This window comes from Arachis hypogaea, chromosome 17 (assembly GCF_003086295.3).
Source record: "Arachis hypogaea cultivar Tifrunner chromosome 17, arahy.Tifrunner.gnm2.J5K5, whole genome shotgun sequence".
Lineage (NCBI taxonomy): Eukaryota > Viridiplantae > Streptophyta > Magnoliopsida > Fabales > Fabaceae > Arachis > Arachis hypogaea.
The window spans coordinates 19,848,552-19,871,996 of record NC_092052.1 but is presented as its reverse complement, the minus strand read 5'-3'; the positions used below and the strand labels follow the sequence as shown (position 1 = coordinate 19,871,996).

The following is a 23,445-nucleotide window of genomic DNA, read 5'->3' as shown; positions in this document are numbered from 1 at the left end:
TATAACTCATTACTCACAAAAACTCATATGCCAATTACAATGTTCCTTGATTGGATATGTTTCATGTCGTAATATGATGTCATTGTCAAGAACAACTAAAAGAACAGTATATATAATGATAATATAAACATGAGCTCATCTCAATTATTGTGAATGAATCTAGTTATAAAGCAGATGTTAAGCTCATCATGATTATGGTGAAAATGGGGTTTGGCAATTAGGATAGGGATCTTGGTTTGCAATTGGTGACATACAATACTGGCCCCATTGTGGACAAAAGGGATCTAGAATAGTCACACTTTACACACACAATCATTAAAAAGTCAAGCCCCAAAAGATGATTATCTTGGCTAAGTAAAGTTGGGGACAAAATATTCAACATCTATGTTAACCTCTATGCCCTACCCATTAGATATTAATATGTTACATGCTACTAAAAATATAATCAATTTAAGATTGTCGAGTGTCAATTCACTCGTTCGCTTAAGTAAATGTTGGATATTCAAATCTCGCATTGTGCATGTAGGCGCAACAACCCATTGACTAACGACAAACCCTTAAATGAAGTTCAGATCCGTGATATATTAGTTCTTAGTTTGTCGATTAGAAAATACTGTGTGCAACCAAAAAAAATATACTACTAAAAATATTGCAATGATAATGAAGTTTTGCCCAATAAAGTACACATGAACCTCTTCTTTCCCATGCTATCATCCAATATAACATTTTACATGATCCCAAATTTCATATTTATTATACACATTACATATTTGAATTGTTCAAAATAGATAGTACTTAATTAAAACTATGCTAGAGTTGCAAGGCTAATGATGCAATTAACTATGACAATGAATAAAATAGACACAATTTAATTACCCATATTCTACATACACAAAATATAAATTGCAGATTCATAAAAAGCCGAGACCCATTTTCTTTTAATATATAAGTAACTAACTATGAGGTAATATAATTGTGTTCATAGGGCACCTTCTGGTTCCATCTCTAGACTTTTTCCTTTTTTCTTTTTTTTTTCTTTTTAATTTTGATCCACCAAATGAGCTTAAGCAAGGCCTTCTACACATTTTTAACATACCCTTTTACACAATTTTTTTGGCTCAAAATGCAGCAATAATTTTGCTTTTTAGATATAACCAGAAGCCATTATTGGTCAAGTTTGGCCCTTTTAATTTCATTAGAAGTGAATGGAGAAACACTACCACTCAGTTGAGGGCTATCTTCTCTAAAATTGGAATTGAGCATAGCAAGTTCTCTTAGTTGTTGCCTCTTGTACAAGTCTTGTGACTCATCCTGCATGTGAAAATAAAAGAGAATAAGCAATAATTCCAAACATCACAAGAATTCACCTCAACTGAATGTACTTGCAATAGTACTACTACATAGAATATTTTACTCAAAACAAAACTCACTTTCTAGTTACATGCAGAAAAGAATAATAAAGACATAACAGAAGAGTGCAAAGTAAAAAAGTTAAAAAGATTTTTAACTTTCCAACTTTCTTACTATTGGATTCAGTTTGGTATTTATAGACATTAGGGGTGAACGTGGATTGGATATGGCCAAAATTTGGATCTGATCTCCACTAACATCATCGGATCGGATTGGATCCAATATCCGCAGCTTTTAAGCTTGGATTCGATCCGATCTACACATTTGCGGATCGGATCGGATCGGATCGGATATCGGATATATCCGCAAAACACAAAAATATTTTTAAACATTTATTTTTATTAAAAAAATATCAATAAAATTCATTTTTTTTCTATTCTTTTAAATATGTTTACTCTTAAAATAATATTAAACATACTTTTCTTAAATAATAAATTAAAATAATACAACATATATGATAATTATTAGTTGAAATAAAATATAAAAAGAATATTTACTTATTTATTTTATTTTTTTTGAGGATACCTACACAAAATCTGTAATTTTCGGATCGGATTCGGATAAATACTGCGGATATGGGGATTGAATTCGATCCATGAACACCCCTAACAGACATCTTATTTTTAAGTGTCAAAATATCATATTTAATAAATTAAATACAAAACTAATAATTTTTTAAAGAATTTAACATCTAAATTATCATGCTATTATGTGTTTACACATACTCATTTACTTTTAGACTTTATACAACAATGCTATAATGCCAACACAGTTTATTGTTTTTGGTTGGTAGTTAGCCAACAATATTTAAAAATGTTGTCTAAAAGTATAATACTGAGCTACTAGATTAAAAGATATTAGACTGTTGACTAAAAATATTGACCAATATAAATTAAAACAACTGACACTTAAATTTTTTTTTCTTAATATAATTTGCATGCTAATACCTAAACTCTTATTTGTTATACAGTTAGATTTTCTTAAAAAGTTAATTTTTTGGCTAATCAATTGTAATAACGTTAGAACAAAGTGCCCAAAGAAAAAACATAAAAATGAAAACCCTTAGCAGAGAGGGCATGTAAATGTAGAGAATATATCAAGGTAAATAAATAAACAACAACAAAAAAAAAAAAAAAAAAGAAGAAGAGAGAGAGAGATGACATACAACAGGTTTAAGTAGCTCTTGTAAGATTTCTTGTGCTTGCCTGAGCCTTAGATCAACAATGTTGGGAGGTAGTTCTGCTTCAATCAAAACGTGTAGAGGTTCATTCAGGTGCTCATACCCTGGCCTACCCCTTAACAACTCTTCCTTCAAATTCAGTTCAAATTAACACTTACAAAATAGTACTAATAAATATTAAAACATATTTTCTTCAACAAACAAAAACAACTTTATCTCTTAACATATCATTTCTCCTAACATGAATAGTTATTACCCTGAGAGTCTTTTTCAGATTTGCGAGAATTTTGCATAAGTTTTCTTTTATTTTTTATTTGTCATATACTAGAGTTTTTTCTTTTGGAAATCAACCATGATCGAATTCTAGATTTTTTTTATCATAGAAGTTTTAGTAGCAAGATGGAATATATGGAATGTAAGTTCAATTTGAGAAGGAAAAACTCTAATATAGAGGTGAAGATTGGAAAAAACATACTACGAAAAGTTAAAAGTTTTAAGTATCTTGGGTGCATCATACGGGATAATGGAAAGATTGAACAGTATGTAAATCATAGGATCCAAGCAGGTTGGTCAAAATGGCGGAGTGCATCTGGTTTTATATGCAACAAAAAAGTGCCTTTAAAACTTAAAGGTAAATTCTATCGCATCGCTATAAGACCGGCTATGCTTTATGGTACGGAGTGTTGGGCGGCCAAAAGGGAGCACGAACATAAGTTAAGTATGGCAGAGATAAAGATGTTGAGATGGATGAGTGGTCATACGCGATTAGATAAAATAAGGAACGAAGATATAAGAGAGAGAGTTAGAGTAGCACCCATTGTGGAAAAGATGGTTGAATCGCGTTTCAGGTGGTTTGAACATGTGAGAAGAAGACCGATAGAATACCCAGTCAGGAGGGTGGATGAGATGGAAGATGGATAAGGGGTGAAAGACAGAGGAAGATCTAAGAAGACTATCCATAAGGTGGTCAAACGAGATCTACATGTAAACAGTCTTTCTGTAAACATGATTTTATTGTTGTTGTTGTAATAAAAAAAATGTATAACTGATTATATCTCTAACGGTATCAACAGAATACGAGATCATCATAACGAGATTAATACCTTGTCTAGATCTTTGATTGAACCTTTCCCTCTGATATATACACGGCAACCTGTGGTAGCTTCCACTCTCTTGAGTGAATTGCCCCTCGGACCAAGCAGTCTCCCAACAAAATTGAACTGAAACACATTGATAATGATACATCAACAAAACAAGTTATATGATGACACACCACATTAACATTCCTTCCTTTGTAAAATCATAAACAAAAAATCTTACATTTGGATAGCTATCACTAGGAATATCTAAGCGTAAAATCTTCTTCACAATGTGAGGACTTGAGACAAGTGGTGCTGTTTGCCAATCAACATTATTATTTAGTCCTTGTCCTCCACCTAACATCTGATTTAACATTTTCAAAAGAAAAATAAATTGTACAGAATGGTCCAATAATGAATAATAATAATAATAGAACAAAAATAAAAGTGGTTATTACTTCATGTGACAGGCTGTTCCAACCAGTGAAGTTTGGTGACATGTCTGAAGAAGCCACAAGAGTTGTTGGTTTGTGGCTTCCAAACTGCATTATTCTGTTTTCATATTCACTACTAATTCCTTGGTTCTGCATCAATAATCCATTATTCTTTCCAGAAACCTTTAGAATCTCTGCTAATTAATAACATAATATTCGAATTAGCACTCACAATAAGTTGAAATGAATCATAGAACAATAATAAGAGAGACCTTTAATATATCAAAATTTTCTCATTAATCAACAACCTTCGTAATAATAAGAGTTTAATTTTGATTCGTTCATCATGTAAAACATTTTACATAGTTACTCAATCATATTTATTCTTTTAGAAAATGCAGTCAACTTAAAAAATAGTTATTTTTACTGAAATGTTTATGATTAGATGTATGTATAAAATTATAAAATTAAATTTTAACAATAATAATAATAATAATAATAACCGACCTTGATTTAAGAGTCTGCTACAGAAGGGAAGGACTTGCACAAAGGGTCCAAGCTTCTGGTGTTCTGCTAGCAACTCAGCTAAGTATTGACTATAACAAACAATTAATAAATAAATAAAAGCTTTAATTTGATTATAAATATCTGAAGAAGAATAGAATGATCTAAGATGTATGTAAGTACCTGCTATCAAGATCAAAATTGTTCCTCATGTTTATATTTGGTGAATTGGCTCTTATTGATGAATGAGATGAAATCTGATTATTATACAAACCAGACATCAGTTCTAATATGATTGCTTCTGATAAAATTCAAAGAAGAAAGAAGATAGAAGATAGAAGAAAAGGGGTGCTTGAGACTGATGCGTCTGGTCTAAAAAATCATCATGTAATCATTCATCACCTCAGATTTTTATATTTAATGAAAGAAAAAAGAGGAAAAAAAAATAATGGTAATTAAGTGGAAGAAGGAAATGTACAAATCTAGAAATATATATATAAAACGGAGGGCCACCTTTCAAATAGCTAAGTAGTAAATGCATATATAAAAGCCTTAAAAGGGTCTCTCTCTTTCTCTTTATTATCTATCTCTCAATCTTAGCCTTTTAATTCTTGTTTTGTTGACTTTATGTTTGCATATGCAAGGTTGTAATCATTGTTTGTGTGTATATGTAATCAAATCAGATACTCCTAAGTCCTATCCATACATGTTGGCTAAGGCGGTTAACCTTCTCTCATAACTTCACCAATTCCATACTTATTAACTTCTTTTTTTTGGCTGTAATTCGTTAGAAAATTTTTCAACTATACTCATATAGTGTTTCAGTGATTTTTAATCGTTGATCTTAATTATATATTATATATTTTTTATAATTAAAATCTTATTGAAATACTAATATGTCGGTACACATAAAAATTTTTCAATTTGTTATACTCAATATATTTATGGGATAATTCCAAATTAGTTAGTAAAAGATCATGCATCAATTAATGAGTGAATATCTAAATTAATTTTAAAAAAAATTTAGATAAATATTTCGATCTTTAATAAAATTTTATTTTTTAGAAATTTTCAAAAATCATTCCTATCGAGTAAATTAGTCTTTTTATCGTTTTAAAAAATAATTAATTTATTTTAAAATAATATCTTTTAGAAATTTAATTTTTTTTATCATAAAAATTAGATTGAAAGGGGCAAGAAAACTAATTTATTTAATAAGAATAAATTTTGAGAATTTTTAAAAAACTAAAATTTTTATTAGTGACTAAAATATTTAATTTAAATTTTTTAGTGATTAATTTAAGTGTTTATTCACATTAATTTGATTCATAAAAATTTAATATTTTAATTTAATTTTAAAAATATACTAATGTGAGTTAAGTTAATCATTTTATTAATAAGATATTAAAGGGTAACTTTTTATTGATATTAGCCATCTAATATTTTATTTTTATATATTTAAATTTAAAATTTAATATTTAAAATATAAATTAAATATTAATTAAAAATAATAAATAAATTTTATTAGTCATATAATATTAGTATATTACTCTCTTATTAAATTTTTTGTTAAGAACGGGACCTGTAATATATTTTGTCTCACATATCAACCGTTATCTATAATACATTAACACAACATGTTCTTTTGAAAAAGACTAATTAAAACATTAAATTTTTCAGAGATTAAATTAACTTACACGTGTTTTTCTTATGACCATTATATACTTCTTTATGTATTAATCCATGTATATTTTGGTGAATCACATTTAATTAAAAGAAAATTTTTTTTCCAGTTTTTGTCATATCAAACCTTTTATTATTGGACCAAAACGTATTTATTAGTAAGACGCAATTTCATTATGTTAGAATTCTTTTCAATCGCATTTAACATAAGTAGTTACATTTTTTAATGATTTTTTTAACGATATTTTTTATTCTAATAGATTAATGATTAATTTATTATATATCAAAAATTTATTTAAAATTTTATCGGTAACCAACAAACTATTACATACCCAATATAATTAGGTGGGTACTCCTATGAAGATATTATAATTGTCTTCATGTGATAATTTTTCTTTTTGACCCTTAGATGATGGATTGTAGGGTTAGATTTTGATATGTTATAAAAGTGTTGTTTTTATTTGAAGTGTGGTCAAATTAATAAATCACACTTTTATACAAAACATCTTCATAAAAAGATATTTTTTGCATCTTCATTTGAGTAGCTCCCATATAATTAACCCCATCAATTGATGGTGTACATATATATTATGGTAGTCAAAGAGTGAGGTGTTCAAAATTTTCATTTCAACTTGTAAAAATCGCGATTAATTAGTGGCTTAATTAAATTAAATTAATTGCTTGAAATAGGATCCAAAAATTTAGAATGTTAATTAGAAATTTTAAATATAATTTTTAGATTTAGTACATTTTTTTAGTTGAAAAATATAATTTTCTGCAAAAAATTTGCATAAAAATATATACCGGTAAATTAGTCGGCAGTACCTGCTTAAATTTGTCTGGTACTGTGTGAGAGCAATAAAAATAGTAGAAAAACTTAAAAAAATAATTAAAATTGAAAATCGGGTGCTAATTTTAAAAGTTTGGCCCAATTTTGGGCTAAACGGGACAAAAACGCTAACGGGTTGGACCGAGCCCAAGTTGGACCTAAGCCCAACATATATATATAACCTTAAGTGAGGCCATTTCAGCCTCACCACACTTCATAATAACACAAACACAGCAGCTAGTAGGGTTAGAGAAGACGGAAGAGAACACTATTCACATTCTCACTCTTTTGATCATAACTCGAGTTATGGTGCTCCAATTTGTGTGTCGTTTGTGGCTACGTGAAGCTCTCGCCGAGCCCATTAATTTCATATAACTTGTGTTGGTAAGATTTTGAAATTTTCTCTCCTTTCTGCAGTCCTAAGAAATTCGAAAATGTAGGTGTTGGTTTTGAGTGAATTTTTGTGTTTTGATTGATTAGGTCGTATCTAAGGTTGGGTTATTGGTGGTTTGTGCCCCAAATACCATCGGAAAAGATAAGAAAACTCTTTACCCTTGTGAAATTGTGTATTTAGGAACTCTAGTTGTTGATTTGTGGTAAATTAATGTGTATAGCTTAGAAAAATTAAATTGTTGATGCTTGTTGGAGTTGATTGGTGGATTGGTTGGTGATCGGAGGCTCGGTTTGGACTCAAATTATTGTTTTGTGCATATTGAAAATCGGCCAAGATATGGTTTCGGTTTTCTCTATGTAATATGTAATATTTCTGAACACTTAGGCTAGTGGACCTTATGATAGGATTAGATTGATTGTTGATAATTGTTGAAATGAGGTTGTTGTTTATAAATGGTGTTGATTTTGAGTTAATATTGTATGATGATGAATTATTGATGTTGAGTTATGATTCGTAGTGGATAACTATTATGATAGTGATGGGTGGTAAGTGATGAATTTATGTATAAGAAATTATTGATGTGGATGTTGTTGCATATTGTTTGAAAGATTATAGATTTAATGATGATTAGGTGTGGAAAGGATGAAAATGTGAATTGCAGGTTGTGAAATGAATTGGAATATGTATGAATATGATTTAGATAAATGAGGACTGGTTTGGACGTAGAGCAATTGGTTTTGAATTGAGAGATTTAGTGAAATTGAGTTTTTAAGGTTTTTGGTAGAAATGAATTTTTGGTCCAACTTTGGCAGATCATATTTTGAGCTACAATTTTTGAAATTGGTTGCATTTGATATCAAATTAAAGATAATTCAAAGAGCTTTAAAACGCTATAGATTTAGTGGAAATCAGAATTTTGTAGAAAAAGATATGATCGTTGGAAGTTGGTGTCAAAAATCTGAAATTCTGTGATGTTACAGAATTTGTGATTTCTGGTATGTGTGCCCACGTACACTGTTGTGCGCGTGCTCTGAACAGGGACAATGTTTTCACTTGTGCGTACACACACCATTGTGTGCACGCACACCCTGTAAATTTTGAAAACGTGCATACTGCATACGCACACTCTGGTGCGCACGCACACACAGAGATATGCCTACTGTTGAGAGCGTTCGCACACTTTAGTGCGCACACACGCACCTTGTGAAATTTGCAAGTTGTGCATATGCACAACATCATGCGTATGCATACGCTGGGAAGTGCATTCTGTTGAGGGCGTTCGCGCGTATCCATACGTACACACAAAATGGAAAATTTTACTTTGTGTGCGTACGCACAACCCTATGCGTATGCACACTATCCTGTTTTTCAATGAAAACCTTGTTTTTAACTGTTTTACCTTTCCGGCAAGCTTGTAAACTTTCGTAACGCTTATCTAGGGTGTCTTAACTTGTTTTTAGGCTTGAAACATAGAGAATACCCTAAGTGAGTCTAACTAGACATTTTCTGGTAAAAAGTTTAGAAGACGGAGATTTAAGTTTCTGAAGTTTGTGAGTGGACTGTCGGAGTACTATGTTGATGATGAGTATGATGAGTTGTGGAGATGAGAAAATTGAAAATGTTTGTGACGAGTCTGGGACTCGAAGATAAATGAGAAAGATTAAATACTGAAAGTGATCACTGATGAAATATATAATGTTTGATACTAGAATTATTGAGACGTTATGCGCCTGGCAGGGACGGTAGGTTAATCCCGCTTGTCGAGGTCACGGTGGCGGCATAAGGGTGGTGGTTAGTCCCGCTTACGTTGAGATGTGAGGTCTGTGGCTGAGTATCCCGCTCGCATCCTTTCGGAATCACAAGAGTCTATGCGGGCACTACATCCCTGGACTGTGTGCCGGGCACGATATCCCTGGGGTACCCATTTTATTCGTGACTGAAAGGCAACATCTCCATGGAGATGTGTCATGTTGGCAATTGAACCGACAATGTGATATCACAGCTAATAGGGCAGACATTCATCATGTGCATCTTCTATATGGTTGCTTGCTTTGTTTACTTGCATAATATGCCTAATTGTATAACATGCTTAAGTGCTTCTTGATTTACCTGCTATACTTGAAAATTACTTGTGTTTTCTACTGGAATTGAAGAGGATCAGTAGGCGGTGGCGATGGGATCTCGTGGCAGTTAGGCTGGCGAAAGCTGTGGGACAGCGGTGTGAATGTTAGTCTAAAAATTCCTTAGGATTGAATACCCTGTTTCATTATGGTTTTAAAGTTATGGTTTTAGATTTATTTATGTTTTAAGTTTGAATCTTATGCTGGATATAAAGTTTTAGGATTGTCTTTGGCATCCCGGAATCTTATATCTTACATTACTGGTACTGTTACCATATTGAGAACCTCTGGTTCTCATACCATATTTTGTTGTTATTTTTCAGATGCAGGTCATAATCCACCTCGATGAATTACGTGATGGTGACAGAGCGGAGGATCCTTATCATCTTTTGGAGTCATTTTGGATATTTTGTTATAGTTCTCTCTATTTTTAGTACCTTTATTACTTTGTTGCCTTAGAGGCTTGACTATGAGAGATAAGTTGTATAAGTTGTTTTAACTCAAAACTCTGTTATGTCTATATGTAACTAGCTGGCTTAAACTCCGCAGGCTATGACTAGTACTTTATGACTATTATACTCATATATCTACATATATCTTGTGCTTTATTGCTTTTAGCTTCGTGTGAATGCTTCGCGCTTTTGTAACTCTATTTTTGAGTTTATTTCTTTATTGGGCTTCTAAAATTACTATTTCTTTCTATATATATTATTGTATAAGCCTTAGAATTGTTGTGACCTTTAATTATCCTTTGTTTTACGACATAAAATAAGGTTTAGGGTAATTAGGATGTTACACAACTCAAGAAAGAAAGGAAGCAAAAAAGGCCTGCCTCCTTTATGTAGTTAGAGACATGTCAACTAAAGCATGCATGGTAATTATGATACTAAACCTAAATCAATCATGCACCCTCCAATAATAGCGTGTGTTTGGATATGCATTTGCTCCAATTAGTTAGAAAAAAAAATTATTATTATTATTATTATTTGTATCATTGAATTGTCATTTGATCATAAGCTCTAATAATGTACATGAATTGGGTAAAATTGGATTTGTCCTAACCTAAATCTGACCTTAAATATATATTAGGTCTATTGTTTAGACTCTAACCCGACTCTAAACCTAATAAAATCTAAACACTCTTAGGTCATAATTATACCGAGTGAAAATCAAGTCTTATTCTCCTCAGTGATTTGTGGAGGAATATAATTATCTCCTCCCTCCATTGTTCGTTGTCTAAATAAACAAAATAAAAAAAATCAACAATAATCAACAACGCATCAAAAGTTTAGCGATAATCAGAACAAAATAAGAACAAAACACTGAAATAGGAAGAACAATAAACACCTAATTAGAATTTTCAATAATCAATAGAGTCAGAACAATAATCAAAATTCTGATTAGAACAATAAATACCTAGTCAGAACAATAATCAAATACTGAAACAGGAAGAACAATAAACACCTAATCAAAATTTTCAATAATCAAGATTCAGAACAGTAATAAAAATTTTAATTAGAACAATAAACACGCCTAATCAGAACATTAATTATTTACTTGAGCTTGAGTAGAGGTCAGAGAAGAGAAGAAGAAAAAGACCAGCGGCAGAGAAGAAGAGGACGACCGGGGGCAACACTGTCGTGACCGAGAGGAGAGAAGCAGTCGTCGTCGTTGAGGGTCATCGTCACCAAGAGGCGAGAAGCAGTGCAGCACCATCGTGACTTTGAGGCTGGTGAGTGGTGACGCCGTGACAGGAGCCATGACGGTGGCTAATGAGAGACAGAGAGAGGGCTGAGAGGGAAAAGGTGACAGTAGTTAGTGAGAGATAGAGAGAAGACTGAGCGGAAAAGGGTGACGGCAGTTGGTGAGAGATAAAGAGAGGGCTGAGGGGAAGGGTGGCAGCGCCGTTCGTGATCCATGAAGGGACTGAGTTCTGAGGGTGTGTGGCTGCGTCGAGTGCGTGCTGAGAGAAGAAGGCTGTGTGCCTTCGCTGTCTTGTGCGCTATGTGTGTGCGTGTCCTAGAATTTGAAGAACACGAGAAATTTGGAGAAATATGAACTTCATTATGCCGGAATCAGGTGATTCGAGCTATGACCCGATCCTAATTTAGTTACTCTCCCAAATTTTGTTTTCTTTCTCCGGATCAATCCCAAACCACTTTAAATTAGAATTAGAGAAAAGAACAAATAGGTCCTTGACCTTTTGTCCCGCAGACATTTTTGTCTCTGACCATTGAAAAATACTTTTAAGTCCCTGACCTTCACAAAACTTGGACAGATCAGTCCCTGACGGAGACATTTGGACGGATCAGTCCCTAACAGAGGCATTTGGACGGAGGACTGATCAGTCCAAATTTTATGAAGGTCAGGGACTTAAAAGTATTTTTCAATGGTCAGAGACGAAAATGTTCGCATGACAAAAGGTTAGGAACTTTTTTGTCATTTTCTCTTAGAATTAACTTGTTCCAAAATATTTCAGACCGAAATCGGATCGAACCATGTACACCTCTAATATTAAACTCGTTGATTGAATATATCAATCACATATGTAACATGCTATTAAATTACCATATGATATACTTATAATCAAATCTACCTACTGCTCTTTCATTCCTTTAACAATGTTTTACTTTGTTGTTTAACTCCTTCATCATGCGATGCTAATGTTTTATCGATCTGTTTAACTGTGTCAAATAAAAAAAAAACCTGGAATAATATAGACCTGTTTTACAAAAAGACAAAGATAAAAAGGTAAAATATTTTTATCAATAAATTTTATTTTATTTTATGTTCACTTAAAAATTATAAATAACAAAAAAAAAATACTTTTTTATATTTTATTTTTATCTTTTATCTTTGTGTTTTATATTCTAAAACAATTATTTCATAAGAAAAAGGGTTGGAATTTATTACTGTTAAAAAAATGATAAATACATAAATTATACATGTGAATGGTATATTATTCTTTTTCAATCAATTTTTCCAAACCTAAAAAAAATTATTGCATAAAAAATACATTAAAGATATAATTATTTATATATATCTTCTTATTAATTTAAATTTACGAAAAAAGTAATTTTATACATATGATAATTACTTACCACATTAATAACAATGGAAAATTCTGTGGTGCCTTACAAATACTTGGTGGAAACATAAACAATTTTTAGTGTTGAAAACATATATTGATGTGAGACCCACTCCTTTATATTAAATTTAGGCACCTTAGCAAATCAGCCAAAGATTTATTTTTCTTTTCTAGAGATTTTTAGTGGTTTCATTTTTTTTTTGTATATAATAATAACGTGACAAAGATATGTATTTCTTAAATCCATGGCATATCAAAATGTTTTTATGTTTAATTTTGACATCTACAAAGTAGATATATTTCTTAAACTCTTAAGACCTTAACATTTTCTTCTCCACCTAGTGGTGGCACTAGAGCATAGTTGGAGATTCATTGATTCCCAACCTTGAAAATTAAACAACTCAATTTAAGGTATTATATATGGTGATTTGGTGACACAAAATATGCCGTTGTTGATGATCTATAATATAATAGTCAACAAAAACATTTTACTCAAGTTGTTATTATTAACTATAATTATACCACAAGTAAAGGCATTTTACATGCTATTATTTTTATCAGAGATTGAAGCATTTTTGTTGACGTTGGTTGGATTTTAATAATTATTTGTGATTTTTATTTGTTTTAGAAATTAAAAAATTTAATCATTTTATTTTGAAAAAAAAAAAAAAGCCGCATGAATGGCCAATGGTTAATTTGTAAGTTTTAGTACCCAACATAATCTTTGTACTAACTTATATGAATATGCAAAATTCAAATATCCATTAAGGCATTAACAATGATAATATCAGTATATAAAAGACTTGTCTATGTGAAACTATGAACACTCCTTTTAGATTCCTTGCTTTGGCTTTATTCCGATATACTACTTGTCGTCATATATGTATGAATAAATTAATATTAAAATTTCGTGTCAGCAAAGAGAAGACAGAAAAAATATCTTTTCTGCTTTATGATATTTTAATTGAATTGGCCATTATCAAAGTTTTAACAATGTATGCAGCATGCATGTACAAGATATAAACGTAATAATAATGTTTATACCAAATATGAACAAATTATTATAGAACGCAGCAGTTGGAGTAATTTAGAAGTGAAGCATAGGATTCCTAGAACAATGAGGTGTTTTAATTGAAGAAAATAAATTAACTGGGAATGTGCATGTTGGGCCAAGGACAAGGACTTCTGTCTCTGTGTCTGTCTCTGTGGCTGTGTGGAGCAAATAAGCCACAAGATATACAGGTCACAATTATCATAGTCATCCCACAATGTTTATTTATTAACTTTTGGGTTAATCACAAAAAATAGCCTGAATTATTTAAATGCTTATATATGAATTTTATTATTGATAAAAATGTCTTTAAATAATTTAAAAACGCGATAAAAATATCCAATATTAAATATATATTTTTAAAAAATGTCTTAAAAATTGAATTTTAATGTGATTTTTTGAAAGTATAATTAAAAAAATAAGATATTATTATTCTTAAAATTTGGTATTTTTTTAAGTATATATTTTTTTGTGATTTTTTAAAATTATTATTAATTGTTAACAAAAAACTTACAAAAAAAAATATACCTAACGAAAAATTATCAAATTTTAAAAATAATAATATCTAATTTTTTTATTCATGCTTGTAAAAAATGATATTAAAATTTAATCTCTAATGTATTTTTTAAAAAATACATATTTGATGTTAGATAATCTTGCAAAAAAAACTAACATTAAATATATATTTCTCAAAAAATATACTAGAGATTGATTTTTAATGCGATTTTTTGTAAGCATGCTTAGAAAAATGAGATATTATTATTTTTAAAATTGAGTGATTTTTTGTTAAGTATATATTGTTTTGTGATTTTTTAAAAGTATTATTGGTTGTTAACAAAAAAAATTATAAAAAAAATATATTTAACGAAAAATCACTAAATTTTAAGTATAATAATATTTTATTTTTATAATCATGCTTGCAAAAAAATACATTAAAATTCATTGTCTAAGGTATTTTTTGAAAATACATATATTTATTATTAGATATTTTTGTTATGTTTTTAAATTATTTAAATACATTTTTGTCGATAGTAAAATTCGAGTATATTTTATCAATGTTTAAATAATTCGGAGGCATTTTTGGTGGTTAACTCTTAACTTTTTCTTTTAAAACAAAATTATCTTTTGAGTCTCATTAATGTATTATATTTTAATTCTATGGAGCTTTTAAGGGAGTTGCACCCCGCCTTAGGGGTATTCACGATTTCAGATAAATTGGTTACCCCTTTGAATTTGAATTGAATTAATTAAATTGTTATAGAACCAATAAATAATCGAGTATAATAAGGTCAGATCTAATGATATTTAATTTTATAGGTAAATTCTACTCAATTCTCTTTAAAATAAAAATAAATTATCTTTTATAATAATTAATCATAATTTTCCTTATTCATATATTGGTGTTGGTGGTAATTATGATCAATATTATTATAGTGACAAAAAAATTATAAATAATACCTTTCACATTAAAAAATTGAATGATAATAATTTTGGGTTATAAATTAAACTACTATTAATGTGAATTTCTCATTATTATATTACATGATAAATTAACTAAAATATATAAGAGATACTTAATTAATAAAAATAATAGTGAGAAGGGAGAGAATATCAATTTGTATGGGACATGAAAAGAGAGAAACTTAAAAAGTTTTCTAGAAGAAATAGAAAAGATTTTTGAAAAAATTAAAAAACAAAAAGAATTGTCACAAAAAGAGTTTTTAAATTTTTAAATTTTTATATCTCTTGAATTTTCTTTTTATTTGTTTTCTTATTTTTTGAATTTTTTATTTTGTAGTTGGAACTAATTAATAGGTGTATAATATGAAAAAAATAGTAAAAAAATATGAAATTTTTATAGTGATTTTATAATTTGTAAAAAAAATTATATCTAGTATGATTAATTGGTTAGGTTATCAAAATTTAGATTAAATTAAAAATTAAAGTTAATTATGATAAACTAATCAATTTCATTCAATAATTATTAAACGTATAATTTATCCTTTATTTCAGAGACAGTTGAAAAGAATTCACCTAATAATTAATCTGAGTATTGATTTTGAAAAAAGTTGATTAATGTAGCTTGAAATTAACTTCTAAAATCTAGTTATATCGACCAATCAAGATAATAGGACACCAATGTATCAGTCTATCATTTGATCTACTCTCTGTTATACTACTACTACTATTAGATGATAAGTTCTATAGACAATATTCTTTAGGCTTTTGTCTTTATATATGTCCAGAAGAGAAGAGCTTGAGAAGGTGCATTAAAGATATTCTGCCTCCAAGTTTTGGAACTCAAGGATGATTTGTCCATGCTTATCTTCAATTAAAAATTAAAAAATAAAATTTGTTATGTTTCTCCTTTGATTATTTGATTTCATGTGTGTGCCTGATATATAAATTTATTTTTTTAAAGTTTTTTTAATGTTCAGGTTGGTGCAATTCTCTAGTGTTTCTGTATGCTTAATTAGGGCACCTACTCCTAATGGTAGTGCCATACCTAAGGACTACTATAAGGCTAAGAAGTTGGTGCAAAGGCTTAAATTGAAGGCGATCAAAATAGATTGTTACTCAAATATAGTTAAGTTTGTATTGAACTTGTTATAAGAGTTGCAGTAGTTATATATATAGAACTTGTGGGGAGGCCTTGACTTTGCTAGTTAATTTTGTTGTTGTTTTAACTGGTTTCTAATTCTCAATCATTACTTGCCTGTTGTCTCTCAAACTGATTTTGGGTAAGTTATATTTTTTATTTCTTTTGTCAAAATTACTTTACAGAAATTAATAAACATAAATTACTTTATATCAAAATTCATTTTATTTCACTAAATTCTAATTCTATTTCGGTTTTAGAGACATGTCATATAGAGAGAGAGATATAAGAAAGTAATAAATAATAACAACAAAAAAACCAATATACATGCATATTAAAGTAAGGAAAAGTATAGGTAGACAATGAAAATATTAAACAATGTGAACAATAGATATATTGGATGTTCATTTCATTAGGTATACGGATGGTTATTTTAATATTAAGATTTAGGTGAGTAATTTAGAAGTGTAGTGTGTTTTTATTTGATTGGTAGTTGTTCATGTTGTTCAAAAAAGTCATTGTTTACCTAGCATTCCCCAGTAAGTAAATCTAACCCTTACGCCACGATGTCCTCTTTATTGCTAGAGTTGGAAGTGAATCAAGTCAGTTCAAGTTCGACTCGTTAATAACTTGATAAGTTAAATTCGTGAGCTGGTGAGTCAAGTTTGAGTTTGAAATTAAGTTCATAAATTAAATAAGCTGAGGTTGACTTTAGATAAGTTCAGCTCGTTAACTCGTGAGCTCGTTTGATTATATATATATTAATACACATATATTAATGATCTTAATTATTTTAAATTTTATATTATTTTTTATATATAATTTTAATGTAGAACACAAATAAAAAAATTTATAATTTATTGATAGATAAATAATATATAAAATTGATTTTTTTAAATATTTTTTAAAATATATAAATTATAATTTATTGATATAGAATTATAGATTATGTTCTTATTATTTGAGCCAACTCATGAGCTTTTAGTGAGTCGAGTTTGAATTTAAAAAATAAATTCGATTGTTAATGAGTCGAGTCGTGAGTCAAGCTCAACTTTTATTAGCCGAGCTTGAGCTTCCAGCCTATTTATTGCTTTCCAAAATTTGATATTTGATACTTTCTGAAATTTGTTGTTTCCTTTTCTGTTAATTCCCAAGCATTTTTTTTGATGGATTAATTCCCAAGCATTTTCCATATCACACATATACCCTTTTGATTTTCTTATGTCTCCTTGAATTTCAAACTCAACTAATTAGCTAAGTATTTATTTGCTATCTGAACTCAACACACCAAAAACAAGTGGCGCAAATCAGATGCCTCTGTTTTTCTTAACGTGGTTTTCCTCTCAATGTTAACATTGTTTATGTTGTGAAAAACGAACGAAAAAAAATCTTTTTAAAAATTACAATTAGCACCTATACATTTATAAGTAACACATAACAATGAACGATCTATATATGTACACATAAAAATTGGCCTATGAGGCCTACCTTATTTCTCTCTCTTTATTTTGTTCACATACTCTTGATGATGTTCACAATTGTCTTTGTTCTGCTCTCATCATTCCCATTTCTTCTTTCTTTGCCACTTCCAAATGATACTGTTGTCTCAGCAAGGTTGTTAGATGCACAACTTCAAAATTTGGGTTTTAACACATTTTCAAGGCCTATAACATCTGGGGTACCCTATGATGCCAAAGTGCCCAAAACCCTAAATGGGGTTAAGGTCTCAGCAATGAGGCTTAGGAGTGATAGTTTGTGGCATAGAGGTGTTCAATTCTACAAAGAATTTGAGATCCCAAAAAGGGTTATTGAGCACCCTTTTGTTGAGAGGCTTGTATTGGTATACCAAAACTTAGGCAATTTGTCTAATAAATATTACCCTTTACATGGTTACACATATTTGGCTCCAGTTTTGGGTCTATTGGCCTATAATGGTACCAATTTGTCTCATTCAATGGTACCTGAATTATTGCACATTAGAGCTTATAAAAATCCAATTTTGATAAAGTTTTCTAATGTCAATTTACCACAATCAGGTTCATTGTCTAAGTGTGTGTACTTTGGTTTAAATGGTTCAGTACAATTTGACAGACTATTACCCAATAATGTATGTTCAAGTTTCCAACAAGGGCATTTTTCAATAGTGGTGGAATCAAAATCAGTTCCCCCATCACCACATGACCCTAACAAGAAGTATGATTTTTGTATACTAATTCCTTGTTTGGTTGGTGGGTTTTTGTTGTTGGTCATATTGGGTGTAGTTGTTGGTGCTGTGAGAAGAGCCAAACAAGGTGCAAGGATACAACATTTAGAATATGTAGCTGATAATAGTGAAGCTTTGGAGATAAAATATATTGGGGGCACAAAGTTGCCATCAGCAGGAAGGATTCGAACAAGACCAGAGATAGAACACACTTACATTTTTTAGAACAATATTACATTTTTGTAAGGCTCAAACTGCCTCTGACAGATGAGATATAAAATAAATACAGAAATTGAAAGATATAAAATTTTCTTGCATTTTATCTCAACAAAATCTAGAATAGTTTAAAAATTATATAAAATTTGGGTTTTGGAATACACCATGCGAGTTAGCTTCACGGAAATTGGTTGAGTCTGGACGAATTTTACCAGAAAAATTGAAGTTTTGAATAATGAAAAATTATCTTAAGTGAATGAATTGAATTATAAATTTGGCCAAGTTTTGAGAAATTTTGGTTTAATCTTTTAAAAATAAATTCTTCCAGATTGCACTACTTTTGCCATGTATGATTCAGTTTGCCACCTACTGATTTGTGACTACGAGATCAAGTTAAGGAGCAAAAATTAAAACAAAAATATTTGAGAAATAATAAAAAATCGGCTAAAAAAATATAAAATTACTTTACTTTATATTTTTTAATTATTATTTAAATATTTGAATAATATTATATATAATAAATACATAATTTTTTATATTACTTGTATGAAACATTAAATATTAAGTTAAATAAAATAATTTTAAATTATTATCTTCTTAATACCACAAAATTTAAAATAGTTATTCAAATTTGACTTAAAACTAAATTTAATTATTGAATTTTCAACTACAAGATGTATCAACATCTACATCAACACATGAGACGGACTAATACCAAAAACTTTGGACACACACACAACCTTTTTTGATAAATTATAATTAAAATTTAATTTTAATGTACTGTTAGTGAAAAATAGTTTTATACGTGTATCTAATCACATAACATCACATAAGTAAAAATAATTGTTTTTCACATTGACTACAATAATTATACGACTGTATAAAATATTTTATATTGTTAATGCATCAAATTAAATTCTTATAATAATATGTTGATATTTTATTAATATTAATGTAGACATTACTTTTTTATTGTTTTTAACGTCTTTTTTAATTATATAAATCATTTTAGATCATTTTTTATATTAATAATTAATAATACATATTATTTTTAAACTCAATTTTGGGTTGGTTTTGAACGAGAGAATTGTTTCGTACAAATGGATGTTGTAGAACTTGTTAGAAGTAATATGTGATAAAATTCCTTCTGTTATTGTGACTGACGGGGATGAGTCAATGATTACAACCGTTAGGGAAGTTTTACCTAAGGCCACCGCCACCCATCGGTTGTGTGCATGGCATTTGCAGAAGAATGTGACTCCTAACACAAGATAAGATGTTTTGTGAGGTGTTCTCAAAGTGATTGTATGACTTTATAGCTTTGAGGATGAATGGACACAAGTTGCCGATCATTTTGAGTTGATAAGTACTGGACATTATAGCTTTATGATAAAAGGAATATGTGGGTAAATGCATACTTGCATCGCAAGTTTTGCATAAGGTTTTATACATCTTGGTGTGAGGGTATTAATTCTCACTTGAGGAAATTCTTGAACTCAAGGCACATTATCCTAGAGCTTGTGCAGAACCTTAAGTTACTAGTTCGTGAGTATTGAATAATGAGTCAGTGGCCCAATTCAATTCAATGTACGACATTCTTGTTATGATGACATGTCTTTATTCTTTGAAGAAATTTGCTACATTTGTGTACACAAAAGTCATATTCACACAAGTGAAGAAGGATATTGAGTTTGTTTTGGTTGTTAACTTTGGGAGAAAGAAGGTTTTCTATGTAGGCATATGTTTTTTTGTCATGAAACATGAACATTTAAAGAGCATTCATGACAGGTTGATTCTCAATAGGTGGAGAAAGGACGTCAAGGCAGTGGATGACTACAATGGAAATACCAAAGATATTGGAGGACATAGTTTCTTGCCGAGGCATGGTACGCTACATGCAGCTATCCAGTGGATGTTGTTTGTTGGTGCAAAGAACAAAGTATTGTTTGACAAGGCCATGAGGTATAAGATTTCTGTGTTGTTATCTTGAAGCAAGTGACTAAACTGTGGGTCCAACAAAAGGGAAGGGAGAAGGAGATGCACAAGATGCAGTTATGGTTCGCACTAAAGGAGAACCAAGCACAAGGTCATAGAAGAGTCAAAAAAGAAAGTGCACCAATTGTAGGAAAACTGGGCACACGAAGAGAATATGCACCGAGTTACAATGGAAGTCTTCATCGAAAAAAGAGCAGCGAAATCAGACAAAGGAAAATATATTCAGCGATGACAAGGTTAGATTTTAGTCATGTGTCTTTTATGTTCATGTAACTTGGTAGGGTTGCTGATAGTATGTGTTAGATCACAAGTTTTCGCATGATACATGACACGTATATTTCGTTTGAATTAGGGTGGGTTGCCGCAATTTTCTTTGCATCATGGTCTTGACAGAGGGTTAGCTAAGGATGGGATCAGTTTTGCAGATGACAACGACGCATGTTGTGAGTGGGACCACATCATAGGAATAATGCAGAGCCAAATAAAGTATTTTCAAATGCTAAGTAGGAGACAAAGGTATCAATGTGTATGGAATTCACTTTTTTGCACATTCATTGTATGTGTTTTGTTAGTTTATGTTGGACTGGTTGTGAACTTGGCTGCTGTTTACAACATTGTAGGTGTTATGGTAGTTGTACAATCACACACACAATCAGGAAATGACACATCATGGTTTAACCACTTACCTTGGTTGCATTTGAGTTACTTCATGGATATATAACATAACCAATGTCATTGACATTACATCATCAATAACTTCTTCCCCTGGGTGCAATGTCCACAAAGCTTGCCTGTCACCATGGTAGTGTTCGTTAGCGATCAACATCTCCCTGTTGCAGTTTAAACCAACTGATTTCAACGCTACATAACACTGCAATAGTTTTTTAATTTTATGTAGAACACAACACATGTAAATGTAATAATAAGTTTAGACATTCATTAGTTTAGACCCTATGTAACCTTTTACGTACATTAGATGAACACGATTATAATTCACATGGGGACTTCTGTAGCTGTTTTTCGTAGCATTTACTCTTCTTAAAATCTTTGATAATGAACTAATGCATGTAAGATGTTTATACATTATCCCAACATACAATACATCTTATCATTTTCTTAAAATCCCACCAAATATTATTGATTAAACTAAATGCATTTTATTTAACAAAATATTTTTTTCATCCTTTACACTACAATATTTAGAGTTACACAAAATGCTATAGTTGGACCAAAGTTGACCATTTATGCGTCACTATTTTTTGGGTATTGCCATTCAATGACATTCTAATTGTCTTTAAAGTTGATTCACTTGCTCCGCCCAATGAAAATCACATTATACTTGAAAATAAAAGAAAATCACATACTTCATGTTGAGCTTCTGGGTAAATACTATGTCAATACATTGAAAAAAAGAAGTCATCATACAACTCCTTTTGGTGCATTACTAGTCACATCAAATAAAAATAATATAAACTTGAAGGCAACAAAGCCCCTTGACAAACAGAAACAAAGCATTGGAGCATATATATGATATGTGCCTTAGGCAAATCTCCACCTTCCATGAAGGCTGGGCATCTACTCCATAAAAGAGAGGGACCTTTCTCTTAGACTGTGGTGCAAGCATGCATTGAAGGGACTTGTCTCCGAAGTTGTACTCCAACCTCCTTTGCCAAGTTTTTCACAACCGATAAAAAAATAAAAACATATAACCGGTCACTCAAAAACAAATTTGCAAGTTCGAAGAAATAACAACATAGTGATTGTTTTGTACCTTCAATGGTTGTTTCTTTCCATTGGTAGGTTTTGATGGAGGCATCAAAACATCTTTGGCATGGCACTTGGCAATCTGGTCATCAGTTGTCTTCAGATCATCATTTTTCACATAGATCTTCTTTATGATGGCATCAACTTGTTGGTAACGGCATCAACATCAACAACATTAGCACCGAAATTCTTTGTTCCCTTTTGAGCTTTCGTTCATTTTTTCAAGTCACCAAACAGAGCTCCTTTTTTAGACCCCCACTCCTCTTGGTACGTAAGTGGTCTTTAATGTCCCTTCTTATATTCCGACCAAAATATCTCCAACAGGGTACTTTGTCCATCGACCACATGCTTCAGTTTCTTAATCTCCCCGCCTAAGATTCAACAATGGATCTTGTTGCTCCATCAGTGCCAAGCAAGATCTGTCCGAAAAATAAAAAAACAATAGGGTTAACATGAAGTGCAATGCTTGAACTGTGCTATCAATTTCACATTAAATTCAACAAAATACTTAAACCCATTACCTCCCATACTTTTTTAAAGACAACATCCGTGGTGGAATCTTCTAATGCTGATAACTCCTCCTCCGTAGCATTTGCTTTGTCTTTGCACTCCTCCACAACTGAGTCATTTGCCAAGGTCACATGAGGAGGCAGCATTTTCAAGTCATCACCCTTATTATCCTTCTTCATCTCTGCCATGAATGCTACCAGTGAGAAAGTGCTTAACCAAATAAGTTGGCACCAACATGTTTATAGAGCATAAAACTATTGTATGAAATTCCAAGTCTGAATGCCACACGAAGATGTTACTTCTCCAATAAAGTAATATGGATGTGGGCTTCAAACTGTGAGGTCCAATAACAACATAAAATCTCCCACCAAATAAGAGGCTTCTCT

The 23,445-nt window shown here is 30.5% G+C and overlaps 2 protein-coding genes and 1 long non-coding RNA gene across 4 annotated transcripts; 2 read left to right on the top strand and 1 right to left on the bottom strand.

The window, feature by feature from the left end:
* Window positions 1-666: 666 nt before the first annotated feature.
* LOC112765854 (KH domain-containing protein At3g08620) lies at window positions 667-5,365 on the bottom strand. 2 transcript variants are annotated; one of them, XR_011875046.1, is made up of 7 exons: window positions 4,791-5,248; window positions 4,611-4,699; window positions 4,128-4,297; window positions 3,911-4,033; window positions 3,694-3,810; window positions 2,576-3,568; window positions 667-1,311 (listed from the first exon to the last, which is right to left on the bottom strand). XR_011875046.1 is itself a non-coding variant. In XM_025811713.3 (7 exons), the coding sequence occupies exons 1-7, from the start codon at window positions 4,886-4,888 to the stop codon at window positions 1,165-1,167; spliced, it is 888 nt and encodes a 295-aa protein (XP_025667498.1). In that variant the 5' UTR covers window positions 4,889-5,365; the 3' UTR covers window positions 667-1,164. The 2 variants fall into 2 exon arrangements, 1 of the variants encoding a protein (XP_025667498.1); XM_025811713.3 differs by having other exon boundaries at window positions 2,576-2,719; window positions 4,791-5,365.
* Window positions 5,366-7,325: 1,960 nt separating this feature from the next.
* On the top strand, window positions 7,326-10,225 carry LOC140181109 (uncharacterized). The gene is made up of 2 exons (XR_011875770.1): window positions 7,326-7,503; window positions 9,957-10,225. It is a non-coding gene; the product is annotated as an uncharacterized lncRNA (long non-coding RNA).
* Window positions 10,226-17,789: 7,564 nt separating this feature from the next.
* LOC112766716 (uncharacterized) lies at window positions 17,790-18,799 on the top strand. The gene has a single exon (XM_025812609.3). It carries the CDS (start codon window positions 17,849-17,851, stop codon window positions 18,797-18,799), a length of 951 nt encoding a protein of 316 aa, XP_025668394.2. The 5' UTR covers window positions 17,790-17,848.
* Window positions 18,800-23,445: the final 4,646 nt, after the last annotated feature.

What these genes read in the sequence shown, in the direction of transcription:
- LOC112765854 (XM_025811713.3), bottom strand. Translation starts at nt 4,888, where the DNA reads ATGTCTGGTTTGTATAATAATCAGATTTCATCTCATTCATCAATAAGA. An exon ending in CTAGTGATAGCTATCCAAAT is followed by an intron (nt 3,811 to 3,910) that starts GTAAGATTTTTT and finishes AATGTGTTTCAG; the next exon opens with TTCAATTTTGTTGGGAGACT. An exon ending in AAGAGCTACTTAAACCTGTT is followed by an intron (nt 1,312 to 2,575) that starts GTATGTCATCTC and finishes TTTCACATGCAG; the next exon opens with GATGAGTCACAAGACTTGTA.
- LOC112766716 (XM_025812609.3), top strand. Translation starts at nt 17,849, where the DNA reads ATGAGGCCTACCTTATTTCTCTCTCTTTATTTTGTTCACATACTCTTG.